The 25,518-nt window shown below is 41.0% G+C and overlaps 1 protein-coding gene across 1 annotated transcript in view; it reads right to left on the reverse strand.

Moving 5' to 3' along the window:
- Positions 1-8,651, reverse strand: part of TRPC3 (transient receptor potential cation channel subfamily C member 3) — a 72,895-nt gene extending 64,244 nt beyond the window's left edge. Inside the window, exon 1 of the mRNA XM_002808420.4 lies at positions 7,649-8,651. Coding sequence (XP_002808466.2) covers positions 7,649-7,863 — 215 coding nt within the window. The 5' untranslated portion in view covers positions 7,864-8,651. The remainder of the gene's footprint in view (positions 1-7,648) is intronic.
- Positions 8,652-25,518: the final 16,867 nt, after the last annotated feature.

The following is a 25,518-nucleotide window of genomic DNA, read 5'->3' on the forward strand; positions in this document are numbered from 1 at the left end:
AAGTCACACATTTTCCTTAACAAGTCACGCATTTGTGGACATTTAATTCTCATTTTTTAAAAGGACCTAGCACCAAATCCATATTATCACCTATTATTTGAACAGTGCAAAGAAAATAGTATTTTTAATTGGGTTTTTTTTTTTAACTAGATAATTGAAGACAAATATACCTGACCTAAATGCTAAATTAAACACAAAATGCTATAACAATCCTAGTTATTCTCACAAAGTCACTGCTGAGCCCCTCGTGCATAAGTGTGAAGTCAGCCATCCCAGTCCACATCTGCAGACCCTCTGTATCGGGCCAGACTCCTATGTGTTCACCCAGCACAGCCCACTAATATGGCGCCCCTTCTGGGTGGATGTTATGCAACTCCAAGGGCAGTACAGGGGAGAGGGTTGAGAAGCAAGACTTCTGGACAAGCAAAGAGCCTCCCTTCCTTAGAAGAATGCCCAGCAGCCATTCATCATTCCTTAAGCATCCTCCCTGAAACAGGATATCTCAATCCTGAGCTAGGAAGGGCACAGCAACTCCGTAAAGTTTTCTTCCTCCTATTACATTTCCCATGGTGTTTGATTGCCTATTATAAATGGCAGGGGTGGGCGCTGGGGGAGGGTGGGGGAGTAAAGGTTTATGGGATATTGTAGGCAAAGGAAAAGCTCAATGTTTAATAACAACTTTAAGAGAAAGAGAGAGGGACAGCAGAACAGACACATTTTATATCCCAGCACAATAATGAAAAATCCTTAAAATTCTAACTCAGTCCTCAGAAGATGGTCTAGTGCTGGACTGGGATCCTCTCACCTCTCTAATATTAATAAAAGGGATAATCATAAATAATATTTGGCAGGGGGTCAATTGTGCTTTGCAATACCCTTTTCTCCTCTTTTCCCTTATTCCTAGACCTCCTACTTAGCTTACCAACTTTCTCAAGTTGATCTGCCATCAGCAGCCAAATTTAAATGATGAATTAATTGGATTTCATAAATAAATTAATACTAATTAATAGTTTCCTGTATTGCTTCTCCCAGGAGTACATGCATTTTAAACTTTCTTTGAGGCAGACAGAAATGCTTAACCAAAGGAGGCCACAGCACGAACAGCACAGTCCCGGAAAGCTGGGGATTTCAGATGGCCTGGGGCTGCTGTGAATCAGATGTCAACCTGCAGCTTCAGTTTCTTAATTTGTAAAATAAGAGACTGGACTAGATGAAATCCTCTCAAATTCAAACATTCTATTATTCTTCAAAATATTCTATATTGTTAAATTTCAGAAGTGTGGTACTAAGATGATTTTAGGTGGGGAATTCAGACGACCTTCTTACCACACAGTGTAAGTTACTATCTACTCCATGTGCCTAATAAGATCAGTTACGAGTAAGAATGTTCTTCCTTCTGCCATTCTTGGCTATGTTCAATAATATTGCCAATGATAGGGCTTAAATAAACACAACACACCATCATAGAGATGTTCAGTCTTCAGACGGTGAAATAAAGGCCTTTCTCACCACTTCTCCTTTTCAAAATTACCTCTCTAAACAAGGAGAAAAAGGAACTGCAACACAAATTTCATCTTCCATGAAACCAAGAGACATCTGTAACTCCAAGCCACAATATATAATGGTGGAAAGGTGATGAGTTGTTAAAATAGTAAATCATTTAGTGGACGGAAAGAAGTTTCAACTGGAGTGGCTGTTACAGAAAACACGCTGATCCACCCAGCTCAGTGCCAGAGAATGCCCAGAAATTGAAGGCAAAAAGAATTCCAGAAAGTAGAGATAAGGCTGGAACCTAAAATGAGGGGATTGGCTGTATAACAAGTGCATAGAAACCCTCCCCCTACATTCCCACCTGCTAATTGATATGGTTAAGTGACAACCCTCCTGCACCCCTATAAGAGATAGGATATGGAATCTCTGGAGATACGGAAACAGAAATGCTCTAGACGTGGGGATACCAGGCCTACGGGAGGGCAGGAACTAGGAACAGGGGGACTCTTGCCCAGTTCGTCAATACCAACAGCCAGGTTTATTATTTCCCAATCTCTTCTCCCCTGAGAAACATTAGGAAAAAAACCCTGGATCTCTGAAATAAAGAATGCTACAAAAAAGAATACTCAGAAGACAAGAAAGAACTCTTAGAAATTAAAAATATAATCACTAAGATGGAAATACATTCAGTGAAAGAGTTGGGGGATAGAAACAAGGAAATAGAAAAAACAGAAAAAGCAAGCATTGGAAAACAGAAGAGAAGAGATACAAAAACTAGGGGATTAGTCAGGAGGTCCAACATCAAGACAATAGAAATTCTAGAAAAAGCAAAGAATAAAAATGGTGGTTAGGAAAACTTCTCAGAACTAAAACTTCCCAGAACTAAAGGACATAATGTCCAGATGGAAAATGTTACCCCAGTGTCCAGTTCAGGTGGTGAAGAAAGCATCCATACCAAGGTACATCTTCAGAAGAGAGCTAATGAAGAGACAATTCTAAGAGCTTCCTAAAGCGGGGTGGGGGGGGGGGGGGAAAGACCTCATACAAAGAAAGTTAGAGGGCTCTAGAAGGGATAACTTCAGGAAAACATACACAGTTAGACACTGTAGAAGATTTAGCTAAGAAACAAGGACACGATGTGACAAATATTTACTCCAAGAAAAACAACCAATTATCAAATCAAATAAATGTAGTCATACTATACTACTTGACTTAGCAGTGAACAATGATTACATGGCCATATTAATGTAGAGCTTAAATAAGATATTAACCAGAAGTTGTGATAAACCATCTTGTGGAAGATACGGGGAGAATAAGAGATACATGTGAACATAAATTCTCACCTGAGACTATTGATAACATCTAAAATATGAATAAAAAGATATCAGTATATGAAAAAGTTGAAAGTGGAGTACACAGAAAAGGAGAGGGGACCAGGAAATTGCTGGGGCTTGCTGATGCTCGTAGAAGTCTTTTAGCACTATCTAACTTTTAAAGCTATATTCGTGTATTACTTTGATACCACATAAAATAATTTAAAACAAACCAACAAAAATGACGACTCATTGTACATAGTGAAATTGCTACTCTAGGTTATACAACTGATAATATAAAGAAAAGTTTCAGAGTATTAAAGGCCTCAAGGCTGGGTGGCGCGGTGGTTCATGCCTATAATCACAGCCACTTGCGAGGTAGAGGCAGGAGGAATGCTTGAGCTCAGGAGTTAGAGACCAGCCTGGGCAACATAGTGAGACTTCGTCTGTACGAAAAATTTTACAAAATGTATGGTAGTGTGTGCCTGTAGTCCCAGCTACTTGGGAGGCTAAGATGTGAGGATCACTTGAGCCTAGGATTTGAGGCTGCAATGAGCTATGATCGCACAACTGCACTCCAGCCTAGGTGACAGAGTGAGACCCTGTCTCCAAAAAAAAAAAAAAAAAAAATTAAATTAAAAAAATAAATTCCTTAAGTCTAATGCCATGCTGTGCTGTTCTTAAAAATTAAACTGTAACTGTAAAGAAAGCTGCTTCTTTCTTAATAACACTAGTCAGTCTGGACTCAACGTTCAGACTCCTGTCCCTAAGATTCAGCAATCACTTGGAGAATCTGATTCCCTCCAGGGTTGGGAGGGAAGGAAGCGCTGCTTCCAGTCTAATGCCTGAGCCAACACACGCACTAAGCCAAGCCTGGAACATTTATACAAGACCAGTGAGTGCCACAGACACTAACATACAAAGTGTTTTAGGTAATCTGAGTTACAAGGCACTGTGGACTCATTTTTGGTTCCTTGATCATATAAAGGTGAGTATTAGAAGATCTAATATTGATTTGCCGGGGAAGCGTTAGAACATTACATCTCTGTGTACTAATTTCCTCATTTGCTAAGTGACAATGATTTTAAAAACTGCTTTAAAGAGGAGTGATTTAAGTGAATGAGTATAAACGACAGCATGAAGTAGTATATAAACACAAATTAACTGCTTTTATTGTGACTACTTTTTGGCAGCACTTCCTCTGAAGAAAAACTAAACAGAATTTTTTTCTAGAAATCTTTCTCTGTTAAAGATAACATTGCTGAAAAATCTAATGATTTTGTGCATGTATGCCAATACGTACAAGGACTGATTCTTCTAACAGTAGAGTCATAAGTTTTTCTCTTGATCTTTTCAGTTTTTGCCAAGTGTGCATCGATGTTTCTCTTTTCTTGCTGCTTTTTCTCCCAGCCCTCTAAACAAAAATTTTTTTCCCTCAAAATCTAGCTTGGACTCCCTTTCTCTCTTCACACTCCTTTGAGTAATCTCATGTAGTCACACAACTGTGTAACAATTCCCATCAGACAGCTTTAAACTTGTATTTCCTTTTCCCTGCTTAACACCTCTATCAGAAATATTTGATCATTCACTATTCCTTTAAAAAGAAAACAACAACAAAAGAACTATCTGAAAAATCAGATCCTCACCTTTGCTTTTTTCTTGTCAACAATGGCATCAACCATCTTGGTTATCTGGGTCAAAAATCACTAAATTGTCTCTGATCCTGCTTTCTCTTTAAAGCCCTCATGGATAGTGAGTTGCAAAATTTCATAGATTCTAGCTGGCTTTTTTTCCCCCCCAATTTCTCCCCTTTCTATTCCACCAACACTACACTATTACAGAGCCTAATCTCAGCCTGGAGAGTTACAGTCATCTCCTAATTTGTCTCTTCACTTTCTATTAATTGTCACTTCAATTCAGAGTGGGTTTGCTCAAATTACTGCTACTTTAAAACAATCAGTGGCTCCCTAGTGCCTCGTTCTGGCATATAGGATCCTCCACACTAATGCCTCAAACCAACATGTCCAGCTAAATATCACTGCTCCCCTACACATATCTATATTCCATCCAAACCCAACTTATATTCCTTAGACACGCCTGGCATTGTGGGGGAAGAGAGGACTTGAATTAAGTATTTACCTTGTCTCTGCTTCTTGTCCTATCTATCCTTCAAGGCCCATAAAGGTTTCCTTGATTTCCCCACAACCTAACGTTGTCCTTCTCTTCTTTGCACTTGACCCTTTGTAACTCTTTGTATGTTTTTTTTTTGAAAACGGAACTGATTTTACTATAACTTACAGCATAATTGCTCATGCCCAGTCTCATTCCCACCATTCCCTCATGAGATTTTAAAATTCTTGAGCGCAGGAAAGTTGTCATGCTCATCTTTGTGGCTTGCTGTACCTAGCCCACACTTTGCAAATATGCATGCTTGAGAAACACTTGAATTGAGACTCATGAAAACTGCCTTCCAATACCTTTTTTGGAATTCATCAGATATATTGAACTGAAACATTATTAAAAAATGAGGCCATCACTACAATGACATATTACTTGGTCCTAGGTTTGCAACCAACTGGGATGAAGGAAGTCTTGGTTTGAATCAGTGGTTGAATCAAGAGTTCTATCAACAGGTAAAAATAATCTTGTTAGTGATACAGCAGGTGACAGTTTTCCTACCAAGTCAGTCTATTTAAAATTTCCACATGGAATAGGGGAGCAGGGAGCAGTGAAACCAGCAACAGAATTACCCTGAGAAATTATCTTGGTAAAGGTGGGATTGTATCCTCAGCATCCTGCCGAATTTTAAATTCAGCTATGCTGTTTTGTCTACTGAAATGACCCTGGGTATCCTTCTCGGAATCCATCCTAAGGCTGTCGTGTTCACTTTTAAACAACAATAAACACTGTTTATTAAACAGTGGCCGTATTCTCCTCAAAGGTGGAATAAACAGCTGATCTCTGTTACAGAGACCAAGCTAGTCTCTGATGTTACCAAGTGACAAGCCTGAAAGAAACATGAAGAGCTTGCTGCCCCGCCTCTAGAAGAAAAGTTTTTAATGTATATCTCCTTAAAAATGACTGGGTCTTCTTCTTGACCTCTACAAAATAAGTACACCACAACATTTACTTGTTGAATTATGTAAAGTTAGCAAACATATACAAAAGATGTTCTATTAGCAGTGAGACAGCAAATCTACAATAGAATTTGCCCCAGGGCTTTGTGTAACTGGCCTCAAATTTCAGAAGCAAAGTGAATAATCTCTGCTCCACCCTACTTCCTCAGATAAGAGTTCAGGTGTCTAATGGAAGGATTTAAGGTTTTTAAAAAAAGAAGAATTTTATAAAGGAACCAAGAAACAGCTAGGTTATAAAAACTAATTTGGCAAAAGGAAAAATGGACAATGTTTTAAAACCTTAGGGAGACTGGGAAGTGAGCTGGTGGCGCTTTAATCCCAAAGGATGTACCTTCCCTCCATTTCCTGGGCCGTTTCCATTCCATGCTTATCTTCAGCAATAACTGAACCATATCCGGATGAGTCGCTCATTTAAAATCAGAACTCTTCCCTGAGGGATCTACTCCCAGCCATTGATTGTGTTCCTGTGTTCTACGGGTAGGTGCAGCCAGACCAGGCGCAGACTCCGCGTGGGCGAGGCAGCGCGCGATCATGGGGTGCAGGGGTCAACCCGGAGGTCTCGGCCTCGGGCGGTGGGCCGCTCGCCGGCAGCAGGGGGCGCTGCAGAACCTCTGTCCCCACCCTGGAGAACCACTTCCCCGGCTCAGCCGGTCTGCGCCGCCCGCCACCATCCGACCCCAAGTTCTCTACCTAGTTCTGAGCGTTCTTCCTAAAAAAGACAGTAAGCCCTGCGGCATTCCCAGTGTACGTGACAGGAAAAATACAGAGCATCTCACCCTGTGAAACCGATCACCCTCTTTTTATCTTCTCTGCGTCTCGCACTGATTAAAAGCTGTCTCCAAGATTGGAAATTAAGAAAAGTTGCTCTTTCTCATGCATTAGCGCGCCGACCGCTCCTTCGTTTAGAAAGAGAGAGAGGGGGAGAAAGAAAGAGAAAAAGAGAGCCCCCGTGCCGGGGCGCGAGCCACTCCGCCCGGGAACCGCGGCCAAAGTTACCACTAAAACGGTTCCCTGGCTGCCCGATGCCCACTTCTTCCCTCAGGGAACCCTATAGGGCTTCAGTTCCAGTTTCACCCCAACTGTGCCTGAACCACAGACAGACGAGGCGCCTGGACAAACCTTCAACCCACACCCTGTATCGCACTGTCCCCTCCCTACTCCCCACTTCTCTGCCCCCGCCCCCGACGTCCTAGAGCGTCGGAGGGGACCCAAGTTCCCAGCGTGGCTACATGCTGGGACACCCGGGAGAAGTTCGGGGTTCAAGTGCGCGCCTGGGTCTGTGCACATCTTTTAACCTTCCTCGGCCTCCCTAGGTAAGCTCAGGACCCCGGGGTCCGTCTTCCAAGGGGTGCCCAGCCCTGGCGGCAGTCGTGCGAGCTCCTGGGCTCTAGGGCAGGGAGTGGCTGTTCGCCAGGATGCCGGTCTGAAGTCAGAGTGCCCGCCTGCGGGCTGTTCCGTGCGCTTGAGCCGGGACAGAGCCCCCGCCACGCACTCGGCGGCCCCAGTCCCTCCACCGCGCGGGACCGAGGGGGCGAGCCTCCGGCCGAGGGCTGTCCCGTCCAAATCACCCCGAATCGAACTGCCCGGCCGTACCATGTGGGTCTCGGAGGTCCCGGGCACGTCGTGGAGCCGCCCGGCGCGCGCTTTCCCGCCCCCCGCCCGGCACCGCCCTCCGAGGCGCGGGCCGCGGCCGGGCCCGGTACTCACAGGTCCGGCCCGTGGGAGAAGGGCGGCGGGCAGTAGCCGTGCGACTCCCGCTGCGAGGGCGCAGAGCGCGGCTCCAGCCCCCCGTTGACGCCCCTCCAGCCCCGGCGGCGGCGCTGCGGCTCCGCTCCCTCGTCCTCGCCCTCCTCTTCCTCCTCCTCCGGCGCGGGGAAGGTCACCCTTGCTTGCTCCTTGCACTTCCTGACCTTGGTGGACATCGCGCCAGCTGCGGTCCGGGTGTGGGGGTACCAGCTGCCGGCCTCCTCCACCTTCGCGGCCGTGCGGTCTTCCCGGGGCGCCCCTTCCCCACCTCCCGCGGCTTCCGCGGCCCCGGGCGGCCCAGGGCGGGAAGGCAGGAGCGGAGAGCGGTGCGGCCAGCGATCGAGCAGTTAGAGGCTGGCGCCGAAGCCGAGCTGCCGCCGCCCACCATCAAAACGTGGGAGCAACCGCCGCGGCCGTGGCTGCGACGAGGAAGCCCGGGGCCGAGCGGGGCGCTGGTGCTGGGAGAGGCTCTCCAGCCCCGCGGCGGCGGCGATGCCTCCTCGGCGCCTGTCTCCTGTCTCCGACAGCATCACTTGCTAGGACAGCATCGTTACTCAGGGAGAAGGAGAGGGAGGGCGGGAGGGGGAAGAGGAGGGGGAGAATCAATTCCTTATCAGACAGAGCTGGAGAGGAAATCAGACAGACCGCAGGTGGGGAGTAAAGAAAGCAGAGAAACTTCCCCTCCCCACTCGCCTCTTTCTCTTCCAGAGGATCTAGGGCCCTTTTTGCATCTACAGAAACAAGTTTCCTAAGGAAGGGGAAAGGAAATCCACTGGCTTGTTAATTTTCCTGCAGCCAACTCTCCAAATTTGTTTCAAAAAGCATCACTTGTTCGTTGTGTTACGCCCAGTGAGACTTGGTTGAACCTACGGAGGTTTAAGTACATTGCCCTCAGTGCCTTCGTACTCCATCCAGCCTGGTAATGTTTTAAACGTGCCTGATGCTTCGGTTCTTTTAATGAATCTCAAAAGCATCTAATAAGATTTATATACTTTCCAAGGAAGATTTTTCAGCGACATGCAGTCTTCTTTTTAAAACACACGCAGAAAAATTGCATTTTGGAATTCAAGACCAGTCATTCTTTTGGGAGGAAAGAGTTACAGAATCTTAGCAGGAATCTTAGGAATCAAGGAGTCTATTGGTCCTTTTATGAATAAGAAAGCCTTGGCCTAGAGAGACTGAAAAAAGTACTTATGATAGGTGGGTAGTGAGAAAACTTAGATTAGATCCGGAAGAGTGTGTTCTCCCAGACTTTCTCTTGCTTCAAATAGACGGCTTTCCAGCAAGTCCAACTTGGAAAAATCACAAAAATACTGGACACGCTCTGATGAGATAAAATTTATTTAACTGTATCCAATTATACTGTACTTTTTAGAGGAACAGTTCTTCCCAAATTTAAGCAAAACACAAGAAAATGTGGCTTCTTTGAATTTAATTCTTAAAAAGTAAGTAAAATATTGTGTATTAAATTGGCAAGTCTATATGTTGAAAGAAGCAATCATTTATACATCTAATACAGGAAAAACAAAAACAAGTAAATATTGTATAGTGCGTTATGCCTGGAAGTGCTTTTCAGTTGTTAGTACATAAACAAGTGTTAACATTTTCACAATGTAGGTTAGCAGACCTGTTCAATTTCACCTCTGGACTATCTCTAAAGCAGGACTGCCCTTCTCCACCCGGTACCACCGCCTCAATTCAGGCTCCCCTGCTTCTCCCTGCTATCCAGCCTTTCTGCAGCCCACCTCTCCCCATACTGTTTCATTCTTTGTACTACTGGAAAGACCATGCTCAAAGCAAAATCTGATCACGACTTTTCTTTCTAAAAATCTCTGGTGGCTTCCCACTACTTTCAGGTTAAAATCCAAATTTTCAATCTCTCCTCCCACCTTCTTTCATACACATTCTAACTGCAGTTACCCCAAACTCTCAGTCATCAACTGACATGCTAGATACTTTCCCATTTCTCTGTGTTTGTCTATGGCATTCCTGTCACTGAAATGTCTCTCTTCATTCATTTGCCACACTTTGACTTTTCCTTAGAGAACTAGGTTAGCTGTGGCCTCCAGTGTGACAGCCCTCTTGGGTCCCAGTGGATTTCCCACAGGCTCTGGTCCTTACCCACACTATGTATACCACAGTCTTACCAGTGATCACACAATACTGAAATTCACTCTGTATGTGCCAGTTTCCTCTAAACTATGAATCCCTTGAGGGTGATGTGGGATCTTATTTATTTTGAGCTACTCAGGGGCTCATCTTTTTGTCCTTGCTATTTAGCTCAGTATCTGATATGCAGGACAAGCTAAATAAATGTTTGTTGGATGAATTATTAAGATTGTAGTTTCTTTATAATTACATTAATATGTTTATAAACTGCTGCCTTAGAGGACTATGGATAGAAGCTCTATACCAATGCTGGAGTCACCAAGGTTTACTCTTACACAATGCCTTAGTCTCCTGGGGCTGCCATAACAAAGTACCAAAGACTGGGTGGCTTAAACAACAGATACTTAATTTCTCACAATTCTGGAGACTAGAAGTCTGACTTCAAAGTGTTCACAGAGTTGGTTTCTTTTGAGGCCTCCCTTTGTGGTTTGTAGATGGCCATCTCCCTCTCTTCACATGGTCTTCCTTCTGTGCCTGTGTCTTGATCGCCTCTTCTTATAAGGACAGCACTCATATAGAATTAGGGCCCACCCTGATCACCTCATTTTACTTAATCACCTCTTTAAAGACTCCATCTCCAAATACTGGCCCATTCTGAGGTACTGGGGGTTAGGACTTCAACATGTGAATTCTGGCAGGACACAATTCAGCCCATAACAGAGGAGAACTTTCTGATCTCAAAAGGAATAGGAGAAACCACGAAGAAAAAAAACAGGCATGAAAAGCAAACACTTCAATGTATGAAAAAAAATTTAAAATATAAATACAGTTATCTGTAAGAATTCCTGCTCAACAGTGTCTTCTTATTAGACACAGTGTAGAAGTTAGACTTAGCAATTTTCTGAAGGTAGCAAGAGCACAGAAACAGGTAAAGCGTTCCTAACAGTGTACATTTCTTCCCCCTTCTTGAGAGCAGAAGTCCTTGGCCAGGCGCAGTGGCTTACACCTGCAATCCCAGCACTTTGGGAGGCCAAGGTGGGTGGATCACCTGAGGTGAGGAGTTAAAACCAGCCTGGTCAACATGGCGAAACTCCATCTCTACTAAAAAAAAAAGTGCAAAAATTAGCTGGGCGTGGTGGCAGGCGCCTGTAATCCCAGTGCAGAGGCTGAGGCAGAAGAATTGCTTGAAACTGGGAGGCGGAGGTTGTGGTGAGCCAAGATCGTGCCACTGCACTCCAGCCTGGGCGACAAGAGCACAAGAGCGAGACTCCAGTCTCAAAAAAAAAAAAAAAAAGTAGAAGTTCTCCTATAAATGCATTTGCTTGCTTTTTAAAGCAGCCTTAACTGATTAATTTTGTTACCTGCATAAATTAAGAAGATATGAGCTGCATATCAGAACAATCAACCTCCCCCAAATTAGGATCCCCAAACTTATAATGTGGTAATTAACATTCTAGTGCCTTTTACACAGAACTTATAATGTCCCATACACTGCTTTTCGCTAATGCTTGCTGTTCTCTTATAGTCCAAGGGGATCGCAGGCAGTTTCCTCACTTAAAACATATGTTTTGAAAATTTCCTCTAGTCAGAAGTTTGGAACTTGTACTGGTCTGTTCTCATGCTGCTGATAAAGACATACCCAAGACTGGGTAATTTATAAAGGAAAGAGGTTTCATGGACTCACAGTTCCCCATGGCTAGGGAGGCCTAACAATCAAGGGAGAAGGCAAAGGAGAAGCAAAGGCATGGCTTACATGGCGGCAGGCAAGAGAGCTTGTGCCCTTCCATTTATAAATGGAACTTCCATTTATAAAACCATCAGATCACATGAGACTTATTCACGACCATGAGAACAGTATGGGGCATCTGCCCTCATGATTCAATTATCTCCACCTGGCCCCACCCTTGACACCTGGGGATCATTACAATTCAAGGTGAGATTTGGGTGGGGACACAGCCAAACCACATTAGGACTCAAAATTTACTTTAACATAGAAATAAATTATGAATTATGATTATATTTTCTGGAAAGTTAGCTTAAACTTGTATTATAGGGAGGTATTTAAGAACATAAGGCCAGAGGCCTGGAATCAGATCCCACCTTGGCTGCCTGCAGGTTCTGTATGATCTTGAGAAAGCTGCTTAACCTCTCCAAGCCTCAGTTTTTTCCTCAGTAAAATGAAGATATAGTCGTTGTACCTACTTCATAGGGCTGTTATAAGGATTCTGTGTTAATGGCACTTAAAACTGTACCTGGCATATAGTAGGCACTAGTATTAGCTACTATTAGTTCACTATGTGAATTATAGAACTAACAATAGAAATCAGAAGTCTGTTTCCTAAAGCAAGGATCTACCCTATCTGATTTAGACGCCGTTCTATAATAATAGTATTTGCTAAGTTGTACAACTGGGCTATCAGTTCTTCTAGCGGCAGGGACAGTGTCTTATTTGACATTGTCACACCAGTGTAATCATAAAGCTGGCAACATAGCAAGTGTTCAATAAATGGTAAGTAGTAATAACAGCAGTGGCAGTTGGAACAGCAGTGGCAGTTGAAACAGAAGCCATTCCATAACTATTTGTGAAATGAAGAGATCCCATAGTGAGGAGGGGGAGGGAGAGACTTTTCTTCTGCTGCTTTGGGTATAGTGCCAACCCCAAGTAAAATTTGAGAATGGGCAAAACCTTTCTTTGGCATCTCTCCACTCTTTCTCTACATCTTTGTCTACCTTATAATGCCATGTTTCAGGGCACCTATGAGCTCAGTGACATCGTATTGTTTTAATTCTTCCAGGATCTTATCTCTGGTCTGCCATTACCCAAAAAGGGCTGCATGCTTCTCAATGACCTTTCTATTCCCTGCCAGTCAAAACTGCTATTCCTTCAGGGCAGTCAGTCTCAGTTAGCTGTTAAAGGGAAAGTATTTTACACAAGTTTGTACTAATGTGTGTGAGCCCCTAAAAGTCCTTAATGCTCCAAGGGATTTACATTTTTCAAAAACAACAATAACTGTCCATTTAGTGGAATTACCAGCTGTGTATTAAAGTGAAGTGAAAGGAAGATGCTTTTAGGGGAAGGGAAGATGCGAGGAGCTGCCTACAACTCCCCTGTAGGGTTTCTGACTTTTTTTTTTTTTTTTTTTTTTTTGAGATGGAGTCTCGTTCTGTCACCCAGGCTGGACCGCGGTGGCGCAATCTCGGCTCACTGCAACCTTCGCCTCCTGGGTTCAAGCAATTCTCCTGCCTCAGCTTCCTGAGTAGCTGAGACTACAGGTGCCCGCCACCACACCCGGCTAATATTTTTGTATTTTTAGTAAAGACGGGGTTTCACCATGTTAGCCAGGATCATCTCGATCTCCTGACTTCATGATCCACTCAGCCTCCCAAACTGCTGGGATTACAGGCATGAGCCACTGCGCCTGGCCCACTTTCATCTTACCCATTACTAAAAGTTATAATTTTCTTCCATTTTGAATTTGCCCCGCCCCTACCCCATTAACATCTACCAATAGCATTGTCAAGATGGGCTCCCAATTTGAGGAGGGAGTGGAAAATGGGCTAAGGGGCAAAGCTAAGGGATTTATGTATAGTTTCAATCTTGAGCAAATAGAGACAGAAATTTATTATTTTGGGGAGACAATTCTCATGAGTGCCTCATGTTTCTATACATCTTGAAAGCAGAGGCAATGGTTACCTTTGTTCTGGAATATCTTTTCAAGGATGTTTATATGGCAAACAGCAAAGAGCTAGTATGTGTACCGTTCTGTGTAATAAAGATAACGCTCTCCTTGGGGCAAAGGTCAAGCATGCTTACTGACTGTTATAAAAGATTCAGGTTACCTAAGCTCCAGGTTCTTCTCTTGTAATGCAACCCACTGCATGTGCAGGTATCATCTGCCCCTCTCCATGTCACTCTGTGGGAATTGAGACTCAGGGAACTGGCACAAATACTGGCACTCTGGATACTGCTATTGCTATGAGTAATAAACTGTCCTTTGCGTCTGGCCGGGGAGTTTTGTGCCTTCTGCCAGCATTCATGAAACTGTGGCTAACTACCTTGTTAGCTTGCCAGTAGGGTAAAATTTCAGATCCTTCATAGTTCTTAACAATTATTACAGTTTATAAGCCAGGCACGGTGGCTCACGTTTGCAATCCCAGCACTTTGGGAGGCCAAGGTGGGTGGATCTGTTAAGTTCAAGAGTTCAAGACCAGACTGAGCAACATAGTGAGACCCTGTCTCTACAAAAAATAAAAAAAAAAAATTAGCCGGCACAGTGACATGGCATGGCTCGTGCTTGTAATCTCAGCCCCTCAGGAAGCTGAGGTGGGAGGATCACCTGAGCCTGGGCTGTCAAGGCTGCAGTGAGCCAAGATTGTGCCACTGCACTCCAGCCTGGGTAACAGAGTGAGACCCTGTCTCAAAAAAAATTAAAAAAATAAAAAAAAATTACATTTTATAGATGGGAAATTCACAGCTCTCTCCAGCTCGATCTCCAAGAGTAAATTAGTATGTTAAAGGGGTTGTAATAACCTTCCTATGTGACTAAGTGTATTATTAATCAATTTTTCTATGATCAAGTACTCCTTACATACCTGCTAATACAATTTTTGATATGAAATCAGTCCCAGAGGGAATCAATGTAAGATACAGACTTGATGAGTGCTTGTAGTTTTTTATTGACAATCTGAAGAATGACTTGACTCTAAATTGCAGCTCAAGGCTTAGAATGCTATTGTGTTTGGAGATTTGAGGAAAGTGGGCATGAAGACTTAGTGTTCATTTCCTCAATCTCTCTCTGTGTGAACACACAGAAGTCAAATCTGTCTAGCCTCTATTTTTGGCAAGGTTAAGAACAATTCCACTTCATCCTAATCCCAATGATTCCTGCCGACCCTCTTCCAAAAACTATTTAAAGACATGTTCTTCAAAGTTATATTTGTCTTTCCTTCAGGGAGAAAAAGAATACCAATCACTTATAATATGGAAACTGGCAGAAATGGGTCATATAAGTCACCTGTCAGAAAGAGAAATTGGGAAAATAGAGTAGGTCAGTCTTTCCAGTCATGGTACTTTTGCCTTCAATTGAATGAGAGACAATAGTTTCTTATTTATAGTTATCCTACCCAGGCTGAATTCTTAAGACATATTTAAAATGTTAATTAAAAATGTAAATGTAATTCTCTTTACTTTCCCCTTTCTTTTATGTCAAATTTATTCTGTGCTACATGCACACCTCTTACAGGTTCCAAATGCAACCCCATGCTAAGTTCTGAATTTCTAATAATGGACTTAGGATGAGGTTGTTAGTGTCCATATTACCAGATTAGTGGTTAACCACTTTAACTTTGTTTCGTTTAAAAGCAGAAATATCTACTCACCACCACTGATTGCAGAAAGACCTGACTTACTGATGCCCTTAGTCTAACCAGATATGAATTTCGAGAAGTGAGGGTGAAACTCACTTAAACGCTCTGTATATATAAAGGACACTGTTTTCCCATTGACATAAACCATGCCCTTTCTACCTCCCATTGTCCAGCTCTAATCTTCAAATGTAACTCCTTTATCCTGTAACTCTTAACTTTAGGCAATAGTGTTAAGATAAAGCAAAAGCAAAGAGAAATAAAGAAGACAAAAAAATTAAAAAGTTATCTTTTCTCCCGATATTCATCTGGCATGCCACTGGTGTACTGGTATCATGCAAGATTCCCCATATTCACCTGGAGTAAATTATCTTGAAAATGTATGAAATACCCACATAAGATGCTCAATGGCCTCATTTTAATGCAAATTTTGGTTAAATAATTAAAATTACAAGATATTCACATGGCAACATAGAAACATGTAATTCAACTGTTAATCCTTTTGATATGACATTATGATTATTATAATGTCTTTAAAGATTTTAGGGATAAAGGAAAGGGAGGAGATTGTACTGTCCAGAAAATTATGAACTGTGTGGGGTTGAAACATTTTAAAGGACATCCAGTCTGATCACTTTATGTTTGAATCCTTTGCACAATCCTGACTAAATGTTCATACATATACATTAATGTTTTCATAACTAAACAGTTTTTAAGAACATGATTCATTTACCTCTATAGATTATTTTTTACTCTAATAAATTCTATTTTTTCTTTTTTATTTACTTTTCTTTTTCTTTTCTATAAGTCATTTCTTAAAAGAGATTTGGATGCCAGGAAAAAAATTTCATAGTGTGGCTTACATCTTAATCAATGAGTCAAGTCTGTGAGTAAATACCCTTAGAAAGAAGGTTGTTGTATATCTTAGTGATGAGATAAGCACTCAAAGGGGGACTTTAAGTGATGTCCTTGAGGGTTCCTGGAAGGCATTGATGTCCAACATTGTGTATGTCTGCGAGAAGTGGAAAAGTCCAACTGGACATGTGTATTAGGCTGTTCTTGCATTGTTATAAAGAAATACCTGAGACTGGGTAGTGTATAAAAAAAAAAAAGAGAGGTTTAATTGGCTCACAGTTCTGCAGGTTTTACAGGAAGCATGGTGCTGGTTTCTGCTCAACTTTTAGGGAGGCCTCAGGAAGCTCACAATCATGGTGGAAAGTGAAAGGGGAGCAGGCAGGTCACATGGCAAAAGCAGGAGAAACAAAGAGGGAGAGAAGGAGAAGGGAGGGTTGGTGGGAGGTGCCACACACCTTTAAACCGCCAGATCTTGTGTGAACTCAGAGTGGGAGCTCACTTAACACCAAGGGGATGGCCCAAGCCATTCATGAGGGACCCATGATCCAAACACCTCCCACTGGGCCGTACTTCCAAGATTGGGATTACATTTCAACATGAGATTTGAGCAGGGACATACATTCAAACTACATCAATGTGTAAAATATAAAAATTCAGTAAACAATACAGTCCCTATTGAAAATGTATGCCTTTTAAGTTCAAGTCTTGGATACAACCAGTCAGAACCTCTGTTATAATTATGAGTTGGGGATGGGGATAGAAGGCATAATAAAGATCTATATTGTTGTGAACCAAAAAGAGACAGGTTATACCTCTTTGCGTTCAATAGATTTAGGCTTGACTACCAAACAGGAGAATGTTCTAAAATATAATGGAAAGTGAAAGCTTTGAATCTTGGCTTAAGGGTGATTTATTCTGCAAAAGGAGCTCTGTCCAGTGGAATTTTCTGGCACCCTCTGAAGGCTGACATTTTCTGTAGAGCCCAGGAAAAATAATAAAAGACTTAGTATCTACATCAAACAATTCCTGCACACTAAAGTATTTCTTCTAAAAGTTATACATTAATCTTGGCTACTGAGCAACAAAAAGAAGTCATTGCTTTAGGATGTTTTGTTTGCTTTATGAAGACTTTTCCCTCACTCAGCTGTTTACCTAGCAGCTTAAAATTCTGAAATCCCAAAGGAAAGAGAGGCTTCTCACACATCAGAAAGAAGATGGCAGGCTACCAAACCATAAATGGCTCCAATTTTCATGTAAAGTCAGCTGAGTGAATCACAATGCATTTTTACCAAAAATGCATTGAAGGGCCTATGCCACCAATAATATCTTATTTAAAAATAATCAGCTCATCCTTGGCTAGAAATATAATGCATACTGTAGCCAAATATATTAAAATATAAATAAAACAAAGACACCTTTGGAGATAGTTCAGCAAAAACTCAATATCCAGAAATTCAATTGATTTAGGAGGAATAGTAAAAGCTCAAAACAGGCAGCAAGGGTGCAGTAAGGATTTATAGGTTGGAAATGTTATAGGGAAAAAATAGAATTGCTTAGCTAGGATGACTTTTTGGGAACACATATAAGAAGATTTTATTCATGACTTTAGATCTTTCAGAATATACTTTTATATAAATGCAAAATATACAATTCAGTCAAAAGCAGGAAAAAAATTACCAGTACCTAAGAATATAAAAAAATCTCAAGATAAGGCTGGGCATGGTGGCTCACACCTGTAATCTCAGTACATTGAGAGGCAGAAGAGAGGATTGCTTGAGGCCAGAGCAAAACATTTCTCTCCAAAAAAAAAAAAAAAAAAAAAAGTAATGTGGCCATGAATGAAATAATCTTAAATACAGAAAATATAAGATAGTAGATGATTTGTCACAGTCATAATTACAGTACACATGCTTTATTTTCCATAATTACAGTACACATGCTTTATTCATCATCTTCATTAGTAGCAGCAGTGATTATGCTCTTCTACTATCCCTCCACTTAATGTGCAGTAAGCACCTGTAAGATAATGCCCTGGAAACCTAAAATAAACCCAAATATATATGATCTTCCCCCACTTATACCCTTCAATGTCTCCTCATTGCTTCCAGATAATGTCCTTTACTTAACACATAAGGCCTTTCGTGATCTGGCCCTTGCCTATCTCTCTAGCTTTGACTCCTGCTACCTTTCCTTTGAGACTTTGTATATGTGTTCCTTCTATCTAGAATCCATTCATTCAAAAAACTTGTTGAATACCAACTGTAGGTCAGGCACCATGGCTCAAGCCGGTGATCCCAGCACTTTGGGAGGCTGAGACTGCCAGATCACCTTAGGTCGGGAGTTCAAGACCAGCCTGGCCAACATGGCAAAACCCTATATCTACTGAAAATACAAAAATTAGCTGGGTGTGGTGGCACACACTTCTAATCCTAGCTGCTGGGGAGGCTGAGGCAGGAGAATCTCTTGAACCTGGAAGCAGAGGTTATAGTCAGCCAAGATCGCACCACTGCACTCCAGCCTGGGCAACAGAGCAAGACTCTGTCATCATCGTCATCATAATAATAGTAGTAATAATAATAATAATAAAGAACACCAACCATGTGCCCTTCCATGAATGTCTACCTGGAAAGCTCTTCATCCTTCAAGACTCAAAATCTCCTCCTTGAAGTTTCCTTCCTCGAGGCAAGTTCGTCCCTACTCTTTTCACTTTTTAAATAATGCCGCCATCGTACCTTGAACACAAACCTGGTACAGACTGGAACCACACTGAATTTTTTTTAAGGAAGTAAGACCAGAACTATCCAAGTGAATATATTCTAATTATCAAAAGTTTGAATAAGCATGAAGTAGTGAAAGTAAAAACTAACAATATTCTTTACCTTTTACCTCCTTCAATCCTACTCTCCCCCTCAGAAATAATTGTAGTTAAGAGTTTGGGGCGTATTTTTTTCAGGCTTTTTTCAATATGTGTCTGTAATAGCCAATTTTACATGTTTAAAAGCAGAGCTCCTAGAGCCAGGCTACCTAGAACAGAATTTGAGTCTGCCTTTTAATAGCTTTGGGGTTCGAGGTGAATTATTTATCCTTGCTGGGTCTGTTTCCTCATCTATACAACAGCAAGAATAATAGTACCTAGCTGATTAAGTGAATTCATACGTAAAGCAACTACAGCGCCTAACATGTAGTAAGTTTCTAAGAAGCGTTTGTTAGATATGCTATGCAAGTATAGGATTTTATGTTGCTTTTAAAAATACATAAATGAAACTATACTATACTTACTGTTCTGCAACTTATTTTTATTTTCGCTTAACAATGTATCTACCTCATTTTATAATACGGATATACTATGGTGTATTTAACCATTCATTATTTAATTTGTTTGTAAATTGATTGCCACATGGGAATATTTTCCAGAAAATCCCTAAAATTTTTGAGTCATAGTATATGCACACTTTGTTTATTTGTGCACTAACATTGCTATATGAGGAGGATGTTTTTAAATTCCCATCAGCAGCCCTAACCAGCAGGAATCAAGAGTGAATCAAGTACACACTGGACAAGACACGTCCCCCTGGTCACATGACCTCATGAACAAGTGTCAAGAAACCTTGGAGGGCCAGGCTCGGTGGCTCATGCCAGTAATCCTAGCACTTTGAGAGGTCGAGGCGGGTGGATGGCCTGTGCTCAGGAGTTCGAGAGCAGCCTGGGCAACACAGTGAAACCTCGTCTCTACTGAAAATACAGAAAATTAGCCAGGCATGGCAGCGTGTTCCTGTAATCCCAGCTGCTCGGGAGGCTGAGGCAGGAGAATTGCTAGCACAAGGGAGGTGGAAGTTGTAGTGAGCCGAGATTGCGTCACTGCACTGCAGCCTGGGCGACAGAGTGAGACTCCATCTCTCAAAAAAAAAAAATAAAAATAAAATAAAAAGGCAACCTTGGAGATACCTTTTGTCACAGCCGCCTTCTTGTTTCTAGCTGCTGAGGTCATGAAGGAACGTGAATATCCTTAATATCTCCTTTCCCTACACTCAGCAGTTCCAGCCTTCCCATGACCCTATTGTCTGCTTTGAGTCCACCAGGACTGTCTTTGTTAGGCCCTGTATTAGTCCATTTTCATGCTGCTGATAAAGACATACCCGAGACTGGGCAATTTATAAAGAAAAAGAGGTTTAATGGACTCACAGTTCCACATGGCTAGGGAGGCCTCACAATCATGGAAGAAGGCAAAAGGCATGTCTTACATGGTGGCAGACGAGAGAGAATGAGAGCCAAGTGAAAGGGGTTTCTCCTTATAAAACCATCAGATCTCATGAGACTTATTCACTACTATGAGAACAGTATGGAGGAACTGCCCTCACAATTTAATTATCTCCCACCTGCTTCCTCACACAACACGTGGGAATTATGGGAGCTACAATTCAAGATGAGATTGAGTGGGGGCACAGCCAAACCATATGAGGCCCTTTACCTACATGTTTATAAGACTCACTGTAAAAGCTCCCAACTCCAGGCCACCTCTTCTCTCCCATCAGATCTGCCCATTTCTACTTCTAACCCCATCTCCCACATATTCTTTTTTTTTTTTTAGATGGAGTCTCACTTTGTCACCCAGGCTGGAGTGCAGTGGCACAATCTCGGCTCAAGGCAACCTCCAACCTCTGCCTCCTGGGTTCAAGTGATTCTTCTGCTTCAGTCTCCTGAGTAGCTGGGACTACAGGTGCATGCCACCATGCCTGGCTAATTTTAGCTTTTTGGTAGAGATGGGGTTTCACCATATTGGCCAGGCTGGTCTCAGACTCCTGACCTCATGATCCACCCACCTCGGCCTCCCAAAGTGCTGGGATTACAGGTGTGAGCCACCACACCTGGCCCACCTATTCTTTATCAAACTCTTGAACTCCTTTCCTTTGTTTCTTCTGGAATTCAAGATGCTTCCTCAGCAAAATCTGCTACACGTTCAACCTCTTTTCTGAAGGAAAGTTTCCTTTACCTTCTTACTCTGCAGAAAACCTGGTTGCCTGAGGATGCTTCTTCCCTTACAATCTTCTCAAGTCAGGGCTGCTTTTTCTGATACATCCTTCTATATTTATGGGCCTGGAATGACTGTAGGTCTCTTTGATCTTTTTTCTTTTTTTCTGCTTCAGACCATTCTCCCTCCTTTTCCCCCAACTTTGAATGTAATTTCATCAAATGATATTACCAGCTAACCTTGTTGTTGCAATTATCTCTCTGTCCCTGAGCCCCACCTAATTTCTCTGTGACTTTAGCTCCTGACTCATTATCACTCTCTTCTGCACATTTTCTATATTAATTTTTGAAGATTCAGCGTATACATAGATGATCTTTCTAACACCCTGGCGTCTCAGTTTCTTGAATTCCTTTGTATCTTGTCCTACACCCTACCTCAACCATTACGCATGATCACACCCTAGAAGTTGTCACAACAACCGACTAAAACCCTTCCATAATCTTAATTTCATGCACCTTACTCTCTGACCTTACCACCTCCTGTAGTTGCAGGTCACTCCCTGTATTAGCACAATTCTAGCAATCCTTCCATCTTTTCAGAACCTCTAATCCATTGATCTACTCTTTTTTGTTTATTCCGATGCCTACTTACCCAGCTTGAAACCCATGACCATCATCATAATGATTCCCTGCATAATGCGCTCAACCGCCTTGCTCCCTCTCCCTTTCTTATGTTCACTTGGCAAAACCAACTCTACTCAGCCATGCTTCTACTTGTGCAGCTGGATGAGCCTGAAGGAAAACACACAATGGCACTGTCTTGCCCCACATTAAATCAGGACCAAGAATGTCAAGAGGGTTCTTATGCTGGCTGGCCATCATAACACAGAAGGTAGCAGGGGATGGGGGTGAATAGAAATATGTGAAGTTATACCTTGTTTCAAGAAAGGATAACAATATGGATTAACTCTATGAGGTGACAGAAAAATATACACTGAAATATATATTATTTATGAGCAATCACTATTGTTTTTATAAATTATTTTCCCTTCAGGGTGTTACTCATGGGGATAGGGACTACCACTCAATAGATTCTTGGAGAATTTAATTTTGACTAGAGTTTTTTTTTGTTATAGGTAACAATGTAAACTGATAAAGGTGGTAGTAGGGGTGGGAGTGATGCTGATGGCATGGACCTGGGTACTTCCTAAATGTATTTTATCTGTATGTCATTATCCTTAACCTTGATAGTCTTTATGTTCTTGGTAAACAATAACTGAATGTGCTTACAGGGCTAGACTGAAGATTTTAGTTCTGAGAACATTATGACTTCTTCAGAGCAGAAGTCATACACTCTTTGTGAATCTCCATCCTATGGCCCAAATCCATTTTGTTTCTTTTCCCATTGCTATTTTTTTTAAATTACTGACATTTTTTAGCCCATATTTAAGGTATAAACCTACTTTGGGAGCAAGGGATTAAATTGGATAAGAGGTAGATAATCTTAGTAATAATCCTTTCCTTAAAACCTTTTTTAAATGAATAATCTGGCCTGTAATCCTAGTACTTTGGGAGGCTGAGGCGGGCAGATCACCTGAAGTCAGGAGTTTGAGACCAGCCTGGTGAAGCCCCATCTCTACTAAAAATATGAAAAAAAAATTAGTTGGGCATGGTGGCGGGCGCCTGTATTCCCAGCTACTCAGGAGGCTGAGACAGGAGAATCACTTGAACCCTGGGGGTGGAGGTTGCAGTGAGCCAAGATGGTGCATTGCACTCCAGCCTGGATGACGAGAGTGAAACTCTGTCTCAAAAAAAAAAAAAAAAAAAAAAAAATTAGTAATCTGATATATTACCTCCTATAAAAGTTTTTGGATTTAAAAAAAAGGTCACTAGGATGCCTAACCAATGAAAAGGAATACAAATAAGTAGTCCTTGAACTGATTCCTTTAAATGGCATATTCTGAGATTTTTGTTTTTAGTTTTTGTTATCATTTGTCTTGGTAATAGAATTATTAAAAAAAAACTGATTCAGTTAAGGGACAGATTTTGGCAGTGTCATGTTTTATAATTAAGTAAATAGGTTATAATTTAGAATTTTAGAGTTTTTTTAAAAAGCCACATAGCTTTTTGCATCTGACACAAGTTAAGACTGAGACTGAGACTGATCAATGATCATTATCAGTGTATTAAGAATGTATTTATGTCATTTATCTAGCATGCACGGCCTTCAAACTTTACTGAATTAGCAAAAATTCTTCCCCGTATTTCTTTTTAGTAACTCACTAATATATGATAAATGATGAAGAAAATAAATGTTAAGCCTTTTATTTTTGCCATTGTTAAATGGTTTAAGGCCTTCATTTTCTATAATTATTTTATACTCTAAGAAAAAAGACAATATTTTTTTCCTATAAAATCTCAGTATCTTATTTCTTAGCCACACTTTAAAACTGAAGAGATTAGTGATTTTTTTCTATGTCAATATGTAAAATATGCAATACAAAATTGTACAAACCCATTTAATTCCATTCTGTCTTTGTCAAACATCCTCCCTAATAAGAGCTCAACCAAATATTTGATTAATTATAAATTGCTATTTTTTGATATGATATTCACAGTAGAATAATTTATAATAGACAAAATTACAAACAATAAGATCTTGGTGTTCACTAGGATTTATGGTGTTTTCATGCAATGGAATACCGAACTGACACAAAAGTCATGTTAGAAAAGAATATTGACGTGGGGAAAAGTTCATGATATCTATTACACAAAAATTGTGAGCTATGGAACTTTTATATATAGCTATATGCTGTATTTTTTCATCAAACCAACATAGCAAAAATGCTACAAAAACTTACACTTATTCCTGGGGGCAGGAAGTGGGAGAAGGCATTTAGGATTTTTTATGACTCTTAAATTTTTCTTTAGTTTTTTCTATGTTTTTCAGAGTTTCTGCACTGACCATCTGCTACCTCAGTAAGTAGAAAAAAAACCTTTTTAACCTAATTGCTCAAATTTAAATGGTTTTATTTAATTTCATTATCCAAATCAGCCAATATTTATTGAATGTCAGACTAGTGTAAGACACTGTAGGAAGACATTTTTAAAACAATTTTCCCTGCATTCAAAGAGCTTCCAGATTCCAGTTTTAGAAGAATTGGATGTAAAAAAATATAAAATGCTAAAAAAAAATTCAATAAAGTTCAAAGAAGTAAATCCAGGAATTGAAAGGTGATACGTGACATATGATTGATTATAGGGGCACTTACTGCTAGAGGGTCGCTTACTCTCTGTTTAACATTCTTGTGTTAAATCTGATAAAATACCAATCTAACCAATCCATGCTTTTTTCTTTCTTATTTGTGCAAAACCCTGGTGTTTTTCACTGGTGACCTCATCATTAGTGAAAAATCCTTTTCTTGAGTTTAATTTCAGTGTCATTTAGTAAAGGAAGCCTCCTAGTTCCCTGAGTGCAGGAGTATACACTTATCATTTCAAGTCCTACCCTTTGTCTGAGATTTTTATTTAGATATAGGCTATAAAACTTTCTTCCTTCCCTAATTCCTGATGTGGAATAAAAGATGGAGAAGGGGAAAAAATAGACACGTCTTTTTACTGTGGAGCTCTTAATATGTTTTCTAAGCGATAGAAAGGAGAGTATAGTAAGCTAATCAGTCATTTAGTCAATGGCTATTTTTTTGAGAGATACATAGAAATAAATGTGCTAGCACCAAAGCATGGTGCTGCATGCCAGTCAGTGAGGTGGCAAAATAAAGAGGATAGAACCAAAGGTATTTAAATATATTTCAAATAAGGATCCTAACTTTATTTTTCCCCCTCAGTACTTAACCATGTTTGTTAATTCCTCCCATGGGAAACACTCGGAATGAATTATTGTCATTCAATGATGCTAATTCTACTGGAAAGCAATATGCTACTTAGCACCATTAAGACAAATAGTATTTTTAAGCCTATAATAACAGAAACTGATGGTTTAAGTTTCCCTGAATGTTATCTATGGGTAGGTAACACAAATAATTGTTGAATCATATTCGTCTGTCACACCATATAGATTTTCCCACATTTCCTTCCAGAGTGATTTTCAAAACCATGTGTGAGAATATGTATTTTCCCACAGAGGGGACGTAAGCACAGGATAAATTTTAAAAGTGGTACAATAAAAGTGATAACAGGGTTTTAATGACATTTCTTCATGCCTGATAAGTGAGAATGATGCGGGGATAATTATTTCTCCATAGCACTTGTGAATTATATTTATCTAATGAAAATTTTAATTTTTTTCTCCTTATTATTGATCCCTCCCTCCTTTCCTCTCTCCCTTCCTTCCCTCTTTCCTTTTCTTCCACTGTAAAAATTGTCTTTTTTCTCTCCCCTATCTTTTTCCCTCCCTCCCTTCATTCCTTCCTTCCTTTTAATAATTTGCATAGATATGTTTGAAATTAGATTTCTACAGCTGCTGCTGGAGAGTGAGGGACTCTTTTCTTATCAATTAACAAATAAAGAGGTTGATA

The sequence above is a fragment of the Macaca mulatta genome, chromosome 5 (assembly GCF_049350105.2).
Source record: "Macaca mulatta isolate MMU2019108-1 chromosome 5, T2T-MMU8v2.0, whole genome shotgun sequence".
Classification (NCBI taxonomy): Eukaryota; Metazoa; Chordata; class Mammalia; order Primates; family Cercopithecidae; genus Macaca; species Macaca mulatta.